We start from the raw sequence: 17,960 nt of genomic DNA, 5'->3' as shown, positions 1-17,960 counted from the left end.
AGGCAAATTACGGAGATGCTCGTTAAATCGCGCAATTTGCAGTTCCCGAGTAAATTCGCATTGCTAATCGGCCCATTAATGCTCCTATTACTTTTGAAACTCGTGCAATTATGACGTTCCATTGGATTTCAATCGATAATTTTGGCTTTGTGCGGCAATTCATTTCTCGATAATATTCACTCGTTTATTCGCCTAGTCTTGTTAAAACTATCGTAAGGTTCAAGATGACCTTGGAATGATCATAAAGCAATTTCGAAACGACTCCTGTTGACTTTGAAATAACCTTAAAACAATATCTAGCGGCTTTCAATTAACCCGGTGTAACTTACGTGCAAAGTTGACCAAAGTGTCACGTACAAACACACTGACGGTTGCTTGTTTTAATCAAGAATATAATTTCAATAAAGTCACCGAAACTTCTAGGATAATCCACTGATATTTTAGGGTCGCGACTTTCAGTTTTCGGGAAAGTTTCTGGAACCAGTCGAATGGTTGGCTAGTAAATTAAAGACCGTCGCCGATACCTTCTTCCGCGATTTCGCAGAAAGACAGCAAGATCGTGGAAGTTAAGGTGCGGAAGTTAGATGCCATAAATCATGCCGTGGCACATTTATGCCAGTCGCGCGCCGCCAGTTTACCACATTACACTCGACTTTCGTAACTTATATAAATTTCATCGAGCAGACCAGTCGCTGAACACCATCGGCGAATCGCTCCCATGAAAGTGGCTGGTAATAGCATAGAAGACATTTTGGGGTCAAAAGCGATTCACCCCCTTTCTTTTTCCTCTGCCAGAACCTCGAGCATCCTGTAAGCGAAATTCACGCGACGTTCATCGAGTCTCGTAAACGCGCTAGATTCGTCTCTTTCCCGCGAAACACTTTATTTCGACAACAGCTGCTCCTTATTACCGTCGCTTCAACCGCTTAAATAATAACGCTGAGTCGAGAACAAAGCGTGGCTCACAGCCCTGGCGCGCGTTGCAAAAACCAGTTCTGATTTTACATAGAGGGGATTGTACTTGATTAACATTCACTGCGATCGTAATTGTTAATTACGTACGTATTCCTTATTTAGAATATATGTTCTTGAAATCGTAGAAGTCACAATTAGAAATTCTGATGTTCTAGAATCTCCGCACGTATAGCTTATGAAACTTTTAATTTCAAATGCTGCAGATTACGCTCAAAAGAAAATGGTAAAGTATAGAATAAATTGAAGTTCTAGAATGTTTACACATTTCTAAATCTCCCAATTTTCATTATTAGAGGTGGCGCTTAACAGTAAAATTGTACAATTTAATATTCCGAAAGCCCATAATTTCGATACGTAATTTCTAAAACATTGATTTTTGACTATCGCGGATTAAGAAAAAGAAATTTGTTTTATATTTTCGAATTTCAATGTACAATTTCTAACGCTTCGATTACTATAGATCTCGATTGAAAGGAAAATACTATTTCCACTATTTTGAATCCGTATATATCAGGATTAATTTGCGCGAAATAATTATGGTTGGCAAACTAAAGAGTTAATCAGCTGATTCTCTACTTTCCAATTAACGGCACCGCAATACGCTCGACGGAAACAAACTTGTTCCACAGCTAGTTCGATTATTGCAGATCCCGCCGACTGATCACGCGACAATTTATGAAATTGATGAACCGTTCTATGAACGTCGAACGACCGCAAAACCGAGATCGATTATACGCGCAATCAAGTCGATTTATTTATTTTGAGAACGCGTTATGGCGGAATCGCCCCGCGGATTGTTAGTTTGCCTGTAAAATTGCCAATCCTCGCGATTAGACCGGAAACGCGGTGACTGTGACACGACGGATGACCACGAATCCGCGGTGAAGATGAAAATGAGCAATCGAAATCAATGTCGTGATCCGCATCGACTTTGAAATTGACAATAGAAATCGCTAGCTCTCGATGGTTTAAGGTGGAAATGCAATAATACAAAATATTCATATTACCTTTTTCATTTTTGGCCCTCGATCAACAGCTATTTGAAGGATGCTGTTGTTATGATTAAATTCATATTGACAGTCGTTTTTACCGATACAAAAGTATACGTTCCATTAAAAAAATGAAAGAACAGTCTCGTTATTTTTTGTTAAATATTGCGAATAAAAAATTTTACCTTCATTTTTTTTTTTTTAATGTTGCGAATATGGAATGTGCTATTGTGTCGGGTAGAAAAAATGGTAAAACTTTTTCTGTTTCTATTTTTTCCGTAGATATACCACTTATGACAAAAAAGCTGACTAATAATCACACGAACAGCCTGTGTATTAAGCTAATGAACATTGGTATAAAAATTATTCATTGGATCATTAAGATAATGGATCTGTTCTTTTGTTACAGTTTTCTCATTTCATGGAACTGTCTTCGACCAGTAATGAAATTCATACCATTATCGAACGTAGTTGAAAAACTGCATGATCTCTCAATGCTCTAAAAGAATTGCTTCTAAAGTTCTAACCTGATATTATCAGAAGCAAGAACTTACTACGACAGCAGCAGTATAAATATTCATAACAAGATAAACTGATTTTTCGATAGAACACTGGTGAAAACACACATTCAAGGATTAAGATTTAATTTTGCAGAAGAAGAAAATTTCATAACAGTATTAACGTGATTCCAGTTAACGAAGTTGCGAAAGAACGATCTATAGAATTTCTGGAATCTCGTTTAAACAATAACTAAACGAAAGTTGAACGATAGAAAAGCGTTCTTCAGGAACTATGAAAATCGTCGAAGGTCCTTTGAGCGTGGAGGAAGAATCACGAGGGTCGACGAAGCATCTTTGAACAAGACATAGCGTATATAAGATGCGTAGTGAAAACGCTGATACTTTATGTATACGACAACGTTCGACGAACGCGTATATATCGCAGATGGTGATTCTGCCATAAATATTTAATAAGCTCACCGTAAGGAAAAGCGTTTTCCAAGGATATGGCGGGATCTCTTGCGATTTTTGCTTTCTCGTCAATTAAGGAGCAGGTTCGTTGACGCATATTGGTCTTGATATAGTTAGTTTACTTTTCTTCTATGATCTAATTTGTTAATCAATTATTCAAATTCCGAAATTTCTTTCCCTAGGAGAATCCAAGAGGAGCATCATTGACATTGTTTGATCAGATTTGCATCTTCGTTATTGTTGTAGAAAAATACACTGAATTACGAAGACGAACTATTTAAGAGCAAATTAAATCACCGAATATTTGAAATTAGATTATTTGTAATAACAGGTTGAATAATAAACATTGTGTACTTTTCTGGACGAATCTTTTAGAATAGTAAAGTTTCGATTAATTATTTCGTAATTACTCAAGCTATTATATTTGATTGTACTCTTCAAATCATGTCTAAATATAATTGAAGTACAAAGGATGTATTTAAAAAAGAATGTATTAAATAAAGAAACATTACGGCGGAAACGTCTGACAAAAATTCACAAGCTCTTAAGAGTTTCTACTTTTGTCCTCGTCTGCTACCTTAATTAATTAAGTCACACCAGGAAATAGGTTACACTGTCAATTAAATATTATCCATTCTTAACGACTTCTAGCTGGGACGAAGGATACAAGGTGGTCCGGCTGACCTGGAGTATTAATCGCGTTACGAGGACGCAATTAACGACGATCGAGGAGGAAGTTTAACGCCCGACACGATCTTTCTAACGAAAAGTAATCGCGGCCTGGAAACAGTCGACGATGGGGAAGCCGTTTCGTTTCGTTGAGAAAGCAAATTAATTTGCATTTAAATGAAGGCACGTAAAAACGCCGGATAACGTCGCGTGAATGGTGGACAAAGGGAAAAAGACCCAATTAATTACTAGAGGGCCTCCTTTCATCGAGAAGTATATTCAACGAATGCCTCTCTTCTTTCTTTAATTCCCTTCGTACAGAGACAATTTCTTTTCGCCACGTTCAAACAACCGTACATTGAAACATGTATCGTATACAAAATTTCTCATAAAAATTAAGAAATACATTTCGATGTATAAGAAAATTTGTTTTTCGTTACGGTTAAAAGCCAAAGGTGTGTAAGGGTAAAATTCGATATGCGAACACTTTCGTTGTTCGTTCGGCTAAGTGAAACGATGCTCGAGTAGGAGTAATAAGAAGCACTTAGCCAAGAACGTGTTCCTATTTCGTAATGGAACCAGAATTCTATCTCTTTCGTTGTATCGTTGTCGGTCCTCGCGTCCACGGTAATTCGCACAACGATGTTAAATCGATTTTGTAAAGCAGCAATTCATTCCGATTGCACTTTTCCATTACACTTGGGGGGGTTTGTAAGTAACGCAAATCGTGTCGTGATTGCAACCACCTATCCCCTTCAGTTTCTTATACTGTCTTCCCATTAACTTTTTTAGAAATAAATTCCTGTTTCGCTATAAATACTACTTCCATTGTTTTCCTTCGTTTTTAATCATACGATATTCTGTGTACTTTGATAATAGTTAATTATGAAATTAATGAATTCGTTAATAATACATCGCAAACAAGATGTAATAAAGGTTTCTGCAAATGTTCATATTCCGTAATCCGGGAAAACAATGTGTATTGTCGATGTTGAATAAATTAAATAAAGCAAAATATGCTTAATTAAAAACAGATTTTTCGTTAATGTGTTAATTTTAACGTAAACCATATAGGAATCCAGTTCCATCTTCACCGATTCGATGTATCGAACTGCACCGAGGGGCGAGCAAAACGGAAGAGATCCGATTAAAATAAACACAATAAATAAAATAAACATGCGAGTGAAACGGTAACTCGATATATGTAATGAATATGTAATTGGTATCATGTACTCACTGCATATGGAGGATGGGAACTGATCTATCGGAGAACAGCACAACAGGTCGATCGAAACGTTCATTGGGGCCACAAACCCGACCACCACCTTCCAGTTGAAGCCAACCACCCTCGCATCTGTAACGAAAAGACGATTCATACGTAAGTAACTGTTAGTCTTATTCCATTCCGATTAAACGCTATCTTATCTCGACGTTGAGACCAACCGAGATACTTTCTGTAAAAAAATTGATACGACAAAATCGTGAATAGAGTCAATCGAATTGGAAGTTTTAACTCTAATTTGTTAATATCAGATGTGTTTGAATAACAATTATCACGACTCCTAAAGAACATTGGCTTCTTTAAATTTATAAAATGAATACAAATAGATCTATAAGCCCACCTTTCGGAAAGCTTCTCGATTAATTTTGATATTGACAATTCCCACTTGATATTTCCCTTCGTCGTGATAGTGTGAAACGTGCACGTCGATTTTAATTAAGTTACAGAGTGTAGAAGTGAAATTTGTTACTGGAAAGCTGTCTCACATACGCCATGAAATAGTCGATTTGCAATTGAAAAGTATCGCGCGGAGAAGTGGATCGTTTTTCGAGGGAAGTTTAAATGCCCGTGTCATAGATTTTGGTAGACAAGTGTCGAATCACGAAACTTAATAGCCACGAGATGTATCCACATGGTATTGGCAAGTTTGAGATCAGTAGAATGGACAGTAATAGTCCTTAGCTTGTACGAGTCGATACCAATCATGCGCGACTATGGTGCTCGATACTGATTGATCCTAGTTGTAGCATATGATATTGACGATCGTCTGTGTTATTGTACGAGACATGAACGCGTTATTGGTCCCTCGACTCCTTTATCTTTTCGTTTATACATTACTATCCGCGTGTTTAAAAAAAATAAATAAACGAATGCGGTGAATACTGAATATTTTGTTTCTTAAGACACACGTATACGTAAAAGAGGTAGCAGTAAAATTATAAAAATAAAATTCTTATTATCGAAAGCATCGATACATTACGATTTTCCCTTAATTTATTTTCTTCTGCAGACAAAGTCAGTTAAAAGCTACGATCAATAAGCGAATCACAAAGAAAAATATTCTTAGTATAGTTACTTTACACGTATCACGACGAAACAACTACTGTCGGCTGCATTCGTCGTTCAGAATTGCGCTTCTATTACGGACAACTTCAAAGGATTCGTTTTCCCTTTCGTGAAGATTGCAATTGTAAACGTCTGTGGATTGGAGCAGTTACGCAATGGGTAACACGCAACTGGAATGGAATCGTACTGATTCAATTCGATTCGCAATTCCGCTTTTCCCCTTGTAAAAGGGAAATGGCCCTTAACGCGGTTCGTTGATTATTATCTGTCAGGATCACGGAAAATCTTCAGCCGCTACGATTTACAATTTACGCAGTTTCCTTGGTTCGAGTTCGTAAGGTAAACTTAAGAACCCAAGAATAATTTCAGCGATTTTATAAAAGTTTCCAGGAAAGTGAATGATTAGAATAAATATAAATATGGATTATCTCTCGCAGAGAGTTTGTCTGATATATTTTTCGAAACGAGACCTTTTGAGGAAAAGTTATCCGCGTCTTTAAATATTTATTGATGATTAAAAGATCAGTATTTACAGATTTCTTAAAGGCTTCCGGAAAAAACGCGGGAGAAATATCCATCGAATTTTATAAAAGTTCTGACGAAAAGGTAAATCTTAATTCCATTTAGTACAGTCTTACAAATATCTGGAAAGCTAATTTCTCCGATGGAACAGGAAGAATAACGTAACCTGGTTCAGAACTCTCCGAAGACGACGACGCGACGTTGAAAGGACCCGGCGAGGGAGTTCCAGTTTCGTGCGAGTTATTTACCAGAGTTTGGTGTTAATTAATGAAAACATTGTCGCAGAGTTAATTGGGCCGTGTTATTTTTATCATAAAAAATTATTCGCGATGATACCTGCAGATGAAATTCACAAGGAAACGCAATCTGATAATTGCTTCCGTTTCTGGACAAGATCACGGTAAAGGAAAACCCAAATGACAGCCGCAGACACTTCTGACCCTCAATAGAATTAAGATAATTATGGAAATGAATTCTTTTGAAGACTCGCCAGCCTACAGCCGCAGTGCCATCGGTTAGTTAGTTGGTACATTGAGACGAAACGACAAAGAAATAACGGGAATCGATTCTGCATTTACATGATTGCTCAGAACGTCTTACATAATTTTTCTTTGCAATTATTCAGAAATGTAATCGTGTTGCGAGTGGTTGAGCAGGATGCATTTCACTGGATTCTCGAACGTTTCGCGTGGTGAAATAGATGACGTTCGAACTGCTTGGATGGCTTCTTTAAATAACCAAAGTTCCAAGCAGGAAATTAAAGAGGGAAGAAGAATGGCGAACCGGAGGATAGAAAGTTTTTTCAAGTTTGAAGAAAAGAACGGGAGAAGAAGAAATTGCGGGCACTGTAGGAATGTTTGTGTACATAGTGCGAGAAAGTTTCTTGATTAACGGCAACTTCACTTAATACTTATTAACTCCGATACACCGCTATAAACTTGCATAAATTCTGGAGATTCTTTAACGAACTCCCTAACTCTCTAAACTTCAACTATTTGACTCTCTCTTTCTCTCTCTCGTCTCCATCTTTCCGAAAACTTGTTGCAAGTGATTACTCGCTTTCCAATCGACTGGTTTTTCTTGAATATGCTACACGCCCAATCTGTATATTGGGCAAGTAATTTTTTCCCTTATTTGAATATCGACAGAAATGATATTTCTACCAGAGACATCTACGTACGTAAAGACTTGCCATTTCTCACGATATCCATACAAAATGTCACTAGCATTACGATCATTCGATTTCAAATAATCTTCTCTATCGCGCTATTCTATTTTCAATCAAACTAAACTGTAACCATTATTAACAAGAATCAAAATATTTACAGTAACCTAAAGTGTAAAATGAGAACATTAAAAATACCCAAAGTCAACACCTAAATTCAAAGTGTATAAAGTATCTAACGATAACTGAAAATACGCTATTTATAACTTGTTTACGTGGATGTGAAACCAAGCCAAAAGGAAAAAGAAACAATGTTTCCGGGTATCGATCGACGAAAAGTCGCTTATCTGGCACGCAGCCTCGTAACTTTGATCAAAAGTTTTATCTGGCCGAGGATTAACAACGTTGGAAAATATGCGTGGCATCGTGGAAATGCGTTCATCGATACAGCTCGAGGAACGAGGAATCGAATCCGCGGCTTGTCGATGCTATGTGGCAATTAATTCAAAACCATACGTATACGATACAATGGTGAACTATGGGGTCACGTATCCGACCCTTGATGCGACAATAGAACGGGACTCTACACGTACACGTACGAGCGGGGTTGTATCAAGATTTGAATGAGCCAGCTCAGATACATGGAATGATCCCAGTAAAGGCATTACCACCGGGAAACGCATCTCCGGGATTGTCTCGTTGATATGTTAATTAACGTTATTGATGTCGCTGCGGGTCGCGCTCGGTTCGACCCGGGACTGTCTATTAAACTCGGTTGAATTTCCACCTCTGTCTCTCCTTTGTTTGCTATTGCTTCCACGGAATTGGAAGAATCTAATTGATACATCGAAATTTTTACCAATTCTGTGTCCTGTATGTTCTTTCTTCTGTTTATTAAATATTAAGTGTATCAAGCGCTTCAATGTAAATTATTGGAAATAATTGGAAATAAAAGTTACTGAATATTAATTTCTTTTCCATATTTTATCCAATAAATAACGCCGATGATTTTATCACGTAAAATACAGAATAAAAATTGAAACAAAATATTTTAAAATTGCAGCAAGTCGTCTACGATTCAACGATACCAATTCAGAGTTGATAAATCGTTCGTTGTAATTTATAATTACTTTACGTTATTTATTTATCTTTGACACTGGCGAAAAGTATTGAATTATTCCATTACCATGATTGACGGTTTCATTTCGAATCGGCGCATGTCAAGCGAATTTCCAGACGATCGAATGGAAATTATTGGTGCGCTAATTAATTAGTAAAAAGTATCGCGTTGACAATCGTATTGAGCGCGTCGATTTTTTGAAAACTACTGTTATTTCGTCGAAATATTCGAAGTTTCACAAACGTTTTTTATTTCGTTGCCATTATCCGATAAAAATGTAGCTAGGATATGATTAATCCTTGCCACTCGCGCAATCTATCTACTCGTTCTTCGCGAATAACACAACTAAAAAACGCAAAAACGTTGGAACGATATTCAGAAGCAGATAAGAGCAAGATTTTTATTGTACCTATTAAGCATTATTCGTGTTTTATCGATTGCTCCACGAACTGTTACACCAATCATAAGCTATCGTTGATTTTATGGTGGCTGCTTAATGTCTATCGATTTACCGGAACTATAGGCGCGTGAATCGTTGTAAAATGAGAGTCCATAAATGAGGGCTCATAAATAAGCTGTTTTAAAGGCTACACTGGGAGTGAATGCAATTACGCACTGGCCGACTACACGGCCTGGTAATTGCGCGTTAATTGCGCGTTTCACGTACCATTTTGGATAGGGACCTTTTCAAATGTTTTATCGGGCTGCACAATAAAAGTGGTGGGGGGAGGGGGGATGGGAATTTCAGAGGTTCCCGAAAGAAAGCTTCCGTTTTATTGAAGACGAAAATGCTCGCACGAATGAGTTGGAAAACGGAAATAATTACATTTCATTTTTATCCGCGATTTTTCAGCGGAACGACGGTCAACCGAATAAATTTTTCGCCTACGCCACTTCATTATCTCGCGCCTTTTTATCTCTTCCTTTTAAAGGACTCGATATTGTTTGCTGCGAGCTGTTCGATAGAAACGAACGGTCGCCATCTCTTTTCACCATCGTCCCAGCCTCCTCGATACTCGAGAATAACCATTCACGATGAAATAAAAAGGTCGAACATTCTTGCGGGTAAGAGAATAATAATGAAGAAGGAAAGACACTGGGGATACTTAAAAGACGGACGTTCGAGAGACCGAGTTTCAATTGACTTGCAGATTAACCACCTTTTTCGTTGACTACTACTTTTTGGAAACTAAAAACTTTACGAAGATTCGAGACTTACCGCAGTCTTTATTTGTCCTTTTCTTTCGAAACAACTTTTGAAAATTCTATTACTACGTAGAATCCCTGGTGCGAAGAGATCGCACCTTCAAACATTTCGTATCTGAAGCGAGTTCAAAGGAAAAGTGACGTATGTAAACTGTAATAGAAGAATCCCTATCTGTTTCTGAATATTAAAATGTTGGATGTGATCGTGACGACGATATAGTTCTCCTATGTACGTTTCCCGCACTTGTTCTTTTTTTGAAGAAACTTTTCCACGTCGATGATTATTACGATCCATTTAGAACCAAAAATCTCAGCTCCAAAATCATCGAACTGGAATAGCTCGCGTCTTGCTCGAACGATCAAAATTGCCACCGGTAACGACGAAGACAACCTAAGAAGATAAAAAAGAAGATACAAAGGATGATACAGCAGAAAGTGGCTGCCAGATCTAAGGCGAAACGTGAAACTACGAAACGTGATCGCAACCGACGGGATGACACACGTAATTGATAAATTCGCTGGGATAGTCTGGGAAATCGAAAGGCGGAAATTAGCTGCTTTCTTCTTCGCGGGCGACACGAGCATCGCGTGACTTGTAATTCACTTTAGCAGCAGCACTTCAGCATTATTTGGCATCGTGCGAGTAGACGATAAAAGCGGAGACCTTTGCTTCGTCCTCTCCTTTCTCGTCAACAAAAGCGTAACAACGATGAAAGATAGGACAAGACTGGGCGTTCTGGTCAAATTCGACGAGGTATCCACAGGAAATTGGATGCTTTTATGTATTTCCCGCGATTCTCCCAGATTTGTACGGTCGTGCAGTCTTTTCCTCTATTTCTGTACCTTTTTCGCGTGTATACTTTTGTTTCGTTGCTCGTTTCCCTCTGTACACCGTCGTCCATCAAACGAAGTTAACCCGCGGCCGAAAAGTCCATTCGATTTCCCGTACATGCGACACCGTGTGTTGTGTTCCCCTGTACCTCGATGTTTTCGAAAGAATGCAATATTTGTTTCGCTTGCTTTCGATTACCATCGGGCGCGGATAATTAAACGAGGATCCGCCGGAATGAAATTTCCGTGCAACGAATCGATATCGTAACGTGTTCCAAGAACAAAGGTGAATCGCTCACGGAAGATGGATCCTCGGTGGAATTTACGAAGAACTGTTCGTACTACATTGATATATCTTTTTATTCTTAGCGAAGTTGATACAAATACTACTGTTAGTTCAAAATAAATCTGCGATCGGCGCTTCTATATTGTATTAAATAGAGAAATTAATTCAGTGATTTCACGTTGAATCAATTACAAATATATTCGAAGATTAAATATTTTTCTACCATATTGAGGTTTCAAAGCATCGATTTTAACATTCACAAAACAGCTAAAAAATTATCACGAGGTATCGTAACTTTAAAAAATGCTAATAAACGATGGCGCTAATTTAACTAAAAACGACTCCGAACTACTTTCTTAAATTCTTCCTCTGTATCAATTCCAAGTGTCATAGAACGCTACGCGATAATTTTATGATACAGCGAAGCATCGTACATATTTTAGTGCGCTATTCAACAAATTTCTTTAGCAGGTCGGCTTGCAGCTCGCATACGGCACTTGGTAAAAATTCGTCTTCTTAGAGGTCGGTCATTGTTCGTTTCCTTGTTGAAAGAATATTATAAAGTCATATTTCAAAGCATCTTCCCACGTCCAGATACTCGATACCGGGCCTAATGATTCTCGGTACTTTGAGATGTCGAGCTTTGATCTGACTGGATCATCTCGTTGCCAAACCGCTGTCTACCAGCGACTAGCTTCTCTAGCCTCGCTCAAGAGTAGAGCATATCTCGCTACAAACCCATTGGAGGATGGTGACTGCAAAATTGGTTGCCTCTTAGAAATAGATACTGACTTGTTAATCGCCTTTGGTAGCTGCTAGTTATCCTTCTTAGTTGTCAATAACACAGTCCATAGCACGGCTAACAGCTGATTATTGTCTCTAATTAGATCTCGTCTTCGTTGGTTTACTTGTTATCTTGTGTCTTTAGCAAACGTTCTAGTTTTTATTTAGTCGACACGCCACGTGCAAATTGCAATAAAACCCGAGCGATCGCAACGTTCGATCAACCACGGAGATCAACATCAAGTATGATGACTATCGAAGGATAATAATAAACGTGTTAAAATATTATAAGCGTATTGACCTATCTTATACATATGTGAATTTTCCTTTGGAATTTTCTACAAGTATATTTACATAATCAGAAAATAAATAATTATTTGTAAAGTGCATTGTATCCTGTGTATCCATCTCTGTATCCCATTGTATCCTATTTTTTATGCTTTATGTCTAAATTTATTTACATTAAATAATTTTATAATTTCATATTATTGAAGATTATTTCCCTTCACCTATCACAAACCAGTTAGTTTGGAGAATCAGATGTTGAAACACTATGAAAAACTCGTATAGAATAGAAACGAAACGTGGTTGATAGCACCAGCCCAATTTACGTGCTCGTCATGGCGATGAATTTAAATTAAGTTAATTAAACGTTAAAAATTTCCTGTATTGATGGTCGCGCGTAAGAGAAAGTAGCACGTTTTGGATAAGGCAGCGGAGATTTCTTGAGGATGCGGTGTTTCACGTACTCGGTTCCCTCGAGGATATCGTCGTGTGCTTTCAAGCGAAGTTGCGAAACGCTCTGCCGCAATTTGGAAGCTCTTGTCCCCGCGAGTCCCTTGTAATCGCACCGTTGGCGCCAGCACGATTCAGCCAACTCGTGGACACTGTTCCACGTCCGTGAGATAGCGAATCCGGATTTCGTGTTGTTGAAAATTGACGCTACGATACCTCGAATTAAATAGGATCGATGTTCTACCGCGGTATTTTCGAAACTGGTGGAAAATCTCTTTAAAAGTCGAGTAAAAGTTTCTTTTATAATTCTAGGTATCGATATTTATACTAAGAACCAAAGCAGCGCAATGATGCATAAAAGTTTCTTGAAATAATTTAAATATTATTTTGTCAGTATACAAAAAAATGAATTAAAAAATAGATTCTTTATACAACTTTAATACATAAATCAAAGACACGAGAAAAATTTCCATGTTTTCTTTAAATCTCGTACAAACCTCAGCTTTAGGATCAAATGATAATGAAAAAAATACAACCCTATCCTTGGAACTTTTTTTATAGACCTTTTAGAGAGGACAGCGTGAAAAACAAATACTTTCTCGATTCAAATGGATCGAAAATTGTAAATACCCCGTATCACGCTGTAAAATACACGAACCTAACCGAACTTATTCTCACACACAACTACTCAAAGTCTTTCGAAATGCTCCGACCCTTTGATACACCGAATACTGTAAGATACCAAGAGGAGAAATGAAATAACGAGATAACCAGCGGTGCTTACGACCAGGTAATTGGTCTTAAAGAAGTTGCAGTTTCACAGTGGTAAATGTCGTAATCTTCTCTAACCGAGATGGTTCCGTTTGACGAGGAGCGCTGCATGGAAGAGAGGAATATCGCACGAATATAGTAGAACCGCCTCTTCGAAATACCGTGCAATTTGGTGCGTCTTGTCGCGAAGCGGCTTAATCGTGGCCGAATCTCCAAGCGGAAAACGGAATCGTAGCTGTACTGTGCACGCTACGTTTGTACATTCAGCGGTTCTTGCGCGTGTCTGCGAACGTGGAGACATGGAAGAAGCGTCCGTACTATTGCACGTATAGGACCGAGTCGAGAGAAGCAAAGCGAACGGCGAGAAGGTTGGCCCGAGGCAAGGGTAAGCAACCGATGTCAGTCAGTCAACTGGAAATCGCTTATCTACACTGCCATCTCTTCTTCTTCCTCCCTACGTGTTCCTTTTTCTGTTTCTGCGATCGTCTCGTATTTTACATTTCACTCCCCCGTGGTCTGAAGCGTCGATATCCAAGGTTTCTTACGTTCATGCTGTTCCTTCGCGCGGGAGACCAAAGCTAGAGTTATCTGGTACCGTGTCAAAGCCAAAGTTATACTGCAAATCAATTTATCAGGGGTGTTCGAATGGAATTGCGCCGAGAGCGGATTGTAAATTTAAATGCGGACCGATGTGCCCCTGGAGAGGTCTGGTGACGAGCCTGATAGCCTTTGTTTTCTTGTGTTTTGCTTGCTCTTTACTTTCGAATGTCCATCGTCTCGGAAGAAGCGACTGGCTGTAGATTGCATTCAATTTGATTTGACGTTTTCTAAGCAATTGTTATTTCTGATTTTTAGAAATATTTCGGAGAATATATACACGAATATACGAGTATGCATGAGTTTTGTCAATGTGCAAGGGTTGTATTAATTTCTCAGATAAGTTTTATATCATTACAGTGACAGAGATATCGAAATTTTCATGACGCTAAGAAACAAATTTTCTTTATGGTTTAAGTATAGCCATCAGAAAGACTTTTGGTACTCGCGAACGCTATCGTGTGGCCCTAGTATAAAATTGTGCTACATCTTCCTAACAAGTACGACACTTTCAGATAAGCCGAGATATAAAAGTTTTGGAATTTATCGTGCCATCGTTCAATGACACAGATAATTGTGTAGAAAAGAAATCGTATTATCAAGTATGATATTTATTGTAATATTTGCAACAGTTATTAATCGTAGGCAACCTAATTGACTAAAATTTTAAGCGTTTTAGTACTTAAAAATTTATTAAAAATTGTATGTTTGTAGTAGCCCTTAGATCATCTCTGCTTGAACCTAGGAATTAGCAGAAACAAAAGTATTACTCCTAATGACTTCCCTTCCCTTCTACCCTTCCTTCCTTCCTTCCTCCTCTTCCACAGTTTCCTCCCATCTCCCCTTTCTTCTCTTCATGAAACATTTCAAACGTGTCTATCAAATTAATCGTTAATGACGATGACCTATTAATTAGTTAGTTAACGAAGACTTCGACGGAATCTATCGAAACTATTCGTACTTCATTGAAAATGAATTCCAGGATTCCAGTGGAAAAAGGATTCCAGTGGTATAAACGCATGTTTTATTTAAATTCGCTATTATTAGGATAATAATTAATATCTTTTTCATTATGATTTCACTACTCGTCGATAATTGCTTTCATAAAGAAATCAGACAAATGGTGGAAATTTCGATTGCGTCGTTTTTTCATCGAGTAGTTCGACAGGAAACAGTCCGACAGTGGAACGGGGCGAAATTATTCAAACCGGTCGAAGCAATCCTGAGAAGCCTGGGGCAGATGTTTTACCTGTGAAACTTAAATAAGAATCGCTGCTCCTGTATAATAAGATAATAAAAGTACGGGTCTTTAACTGTTTTATGAAAACACTTAGCTCGAAGAAGAAACTCGCGAACTTTCATTCCCCTGTTTTTGTAAACATTTTCACCTAGACTACTTTACGATGCATTGGAAATCTTCGCGAGGTTGTCGAACCGGTGAATAAACTGTGAAGAGTAGACTTTCTGCAAGCGAATGAAAAATTGTAGACTAAACATCTAAAAGCTCGTATATACATATAACAATGTAATTATACATCCTTCTTTACTGCAATGCAATAACTTCTCGGTAATTTCCATAAAGAAATAGTATCAAATTCTCTGGAATTTAAAGGCAGAAAAGATTTTTCTAAGCAGGAATTACAGCCGACGATATGTATCTGATTTTCCGCGCGAGGAAATCAGAAACAAATCTTTCCTTATGTTGTAGAACGACAATAAGATCTACAAAAAAAAAAAACGAGAATAACTAGAATCACAGAAAAATCGTAGAAGGAAACTCGAAAAGTAGACTCAAAGAGAAATCTTTATTCGACCAATTTAACTGCTTGATCATTCCACGCCCATAACGCCGTAGTAACAGAACGGTCGTAACGTAATTCCAAAATTTTCGTTTGCGCTTTAGAGTGCCTTATTTAGTGGTTTTCGACGAGTAAAGCTTGTCAGGAACGCGTCAATCTTCCGTGTATGCTTTTGGCATCTGAAATTCGTCTCGTGCCACGGCCAGTTCTCGAAAACTCCGCTTTCGGTAACGTTACGAGATGACAGCTTCTGAAAATCACGGTTGATGCCCGGACTTGTTCGATACGGTTCGCGTAGTCCGCAATAACGGCGTATCCAAAACGAAAGGATGAAGCTGATTTAACCGACAGAACGAATTTCGAGAAAAAAGTGTTTCGTGAAAATGGTTCGAATAAAGGTTCGCTTTGTCGCTGTATTTTTCGGCTTTCGATTCATCAAATTTTCGATAAACATACCTGGCTACGGCGAATCGCTTTGCTCCGTTGGACTATCGATTCTTGCTTTGAATAAGCGTTTTTCAAGCTTTCGTGTAGGCAACATGTTATATCTTCTAGGATGTTGTGTCTTAGAAAATCTTTATCGAAATCTTGATTATAGTCAAATGGATTATCGTACTTTAATTTCGTATCGTGTAAACGTGACGTACCAGTACGAGAGATCGTTCATGCGAACTACCACTCGACTAATTCGAGTTCTAATTTAATGCGATCGAGCCTCTCTGAAATATGAAAACGGTTGGGAACAAGGAGTGAGGTGAAAAATACGTGCGTTCACTTGGCGAAATTCTATTACAGATTGACTGATAGAAAAATACTGAGTGGTATGCTTATTTGAAAAAATCCGCGTCGTTTGGTTCTCCCTGGTTTTAAACGATCATCGATCACTTGAATTATTTCTAAAGACTCGATGATTTTATGATTTCAGTGTTGCGCAGCAACCCATAGAAAACATGTTCATTTCCGAATATCAGGCTGATTTTCTATATCGATTATTCTGTAATTCGATCATAAATTTAATGAATTTATATCGAAATATCTACTATATGAATCTCACGGAGTATCGGTCACAATTTCGGTGTCCGAAATACGAAAGAGTGGGGAGCTGTCGAAGGGAATTCAGACGGGCGCGAGAGGTGCTGCGTCGAGTTGAATAATTGGGCCTCGTCGAGTTTTATTAAAACATTGCCAGCTCGACGGCTGGAATCGCATGGAATTTGTGTATGCAGTCATCGGTGATTTATACGAGTTATTTCGCACTGGCAGTGTGCTCGTTACGGGAGGTAGATACGAAAGACTGTAACAGAAAATGAAAGGGCGGAGAGACGGTGCCTGTCGCGTCCATACTGACTGACTCGCGCCAAGTAATCACGAATCTACATTCAGTTTCGATTAAACAAACATTCTGTTCTATTTATTTATTACGAATACAAACGTCAAGTAACATTGGATTATATAAAACGAGGTACAGCTGAAAGATACTTTTTCGATGCTATTGACTTTTGATAATTTATGGCAGTTTTAATAACAAACTGTAGTAATATCCATACGCATTTGTAATTATACGAATGTAGGAAATGAATATTTTTATTTGTATTTCCGTTTGAAGTGAAATAACGAACACATATACATATACTCACTGATAATATTCATGTAATAATATTTTCTTCTGCTAATAAGTAACTTTCGTAATATTATTAATTATTTAAGACAGTGATATAAATAGTACAAATTGTCATGTTTTCTTCTGCATATTTGCGATAAAACAATAAATTAGTAGAGTATAGTGAAAAATATTACAAAAGTGTAAAACGCAGCGCGGAAAATAGTGGAAAAATAAGAAACGACATCTGGGAAGCAGAGCACTGGTGCAGCGCCGACGTCGAAAAATAATATGACGTTACTTCGTATCGTCTATCTTATAAATAGCGAGTGGCCTTCCGAAACGTCGCACCGGCGCCGTTCGGTCTTTAGTACAATCGCTTATGATAGTAAGTTTCCACGACAACAGACTGGCCAAGATTCATGGAATTTAGAAATATACTATCTAACTACCATTTTTCACACCAACTATCATTTATCACTGTCGTACTTATCAGCAAATAAAATATCCTTCATTTTGTTCTCAAATTTTACATAAAACTAAGATTTATCCAATACTTGGCTTTTCTTTCGCTAGATCTACTTCGCTTATTCC

The 17,960-nt window shown here is 38.0% G+C and overlaps 1 protein-coding gene across 5 annotated transcripts in view; it reads right to left on the bottom strand.

Annotated features, from left to right (window-relative positions):
- The window catches only part of LOC117234791, a 269,398-nt gene that overhangs the window by 131,762 nt on the left and 119,676 nt on the right, over positions 1–17,960 (bottom strand). For all 5 annotated transcript variants that reach the window (XM_033496329.1, XM_033496331.1, XM_033496330.1 and 2 more), the window contains exon 5: positions 4,842–4,958. In XM_033496329.1, the coding sequence (XP_033352220.1) occupies positions 4,842–4,958 (117 nt within the window). The remainder of the gene's footprint in view (positions 1–4,841; positions 4,959–17,960) is intronic.

This window comes from Bombus vosnesenskii, unplaced genomic scaffold (genome assembly GCF_011952255.1).
Source record: "Bombus vosnesenskii isolate JDL3184/JDL3185 unplaced genomic scaffold, Bvos_JDL3184-5_v1.1 scf7180000013309, whole genome shotgun sequence".
In the NCBI taxonomy this organism is placed as follows: domain Eukaryota; kingdom Metazoa; phylum Arthropoda; class Insecta; order Hymenoptera; family Apidae; genus Bombus; species Bombus vosnesenskii.
The sequence above is the reverse complement of the archived record's forward strand: the minus strand, read 5'-3'. Positions and strand labels throughout refer to the sequence as shown.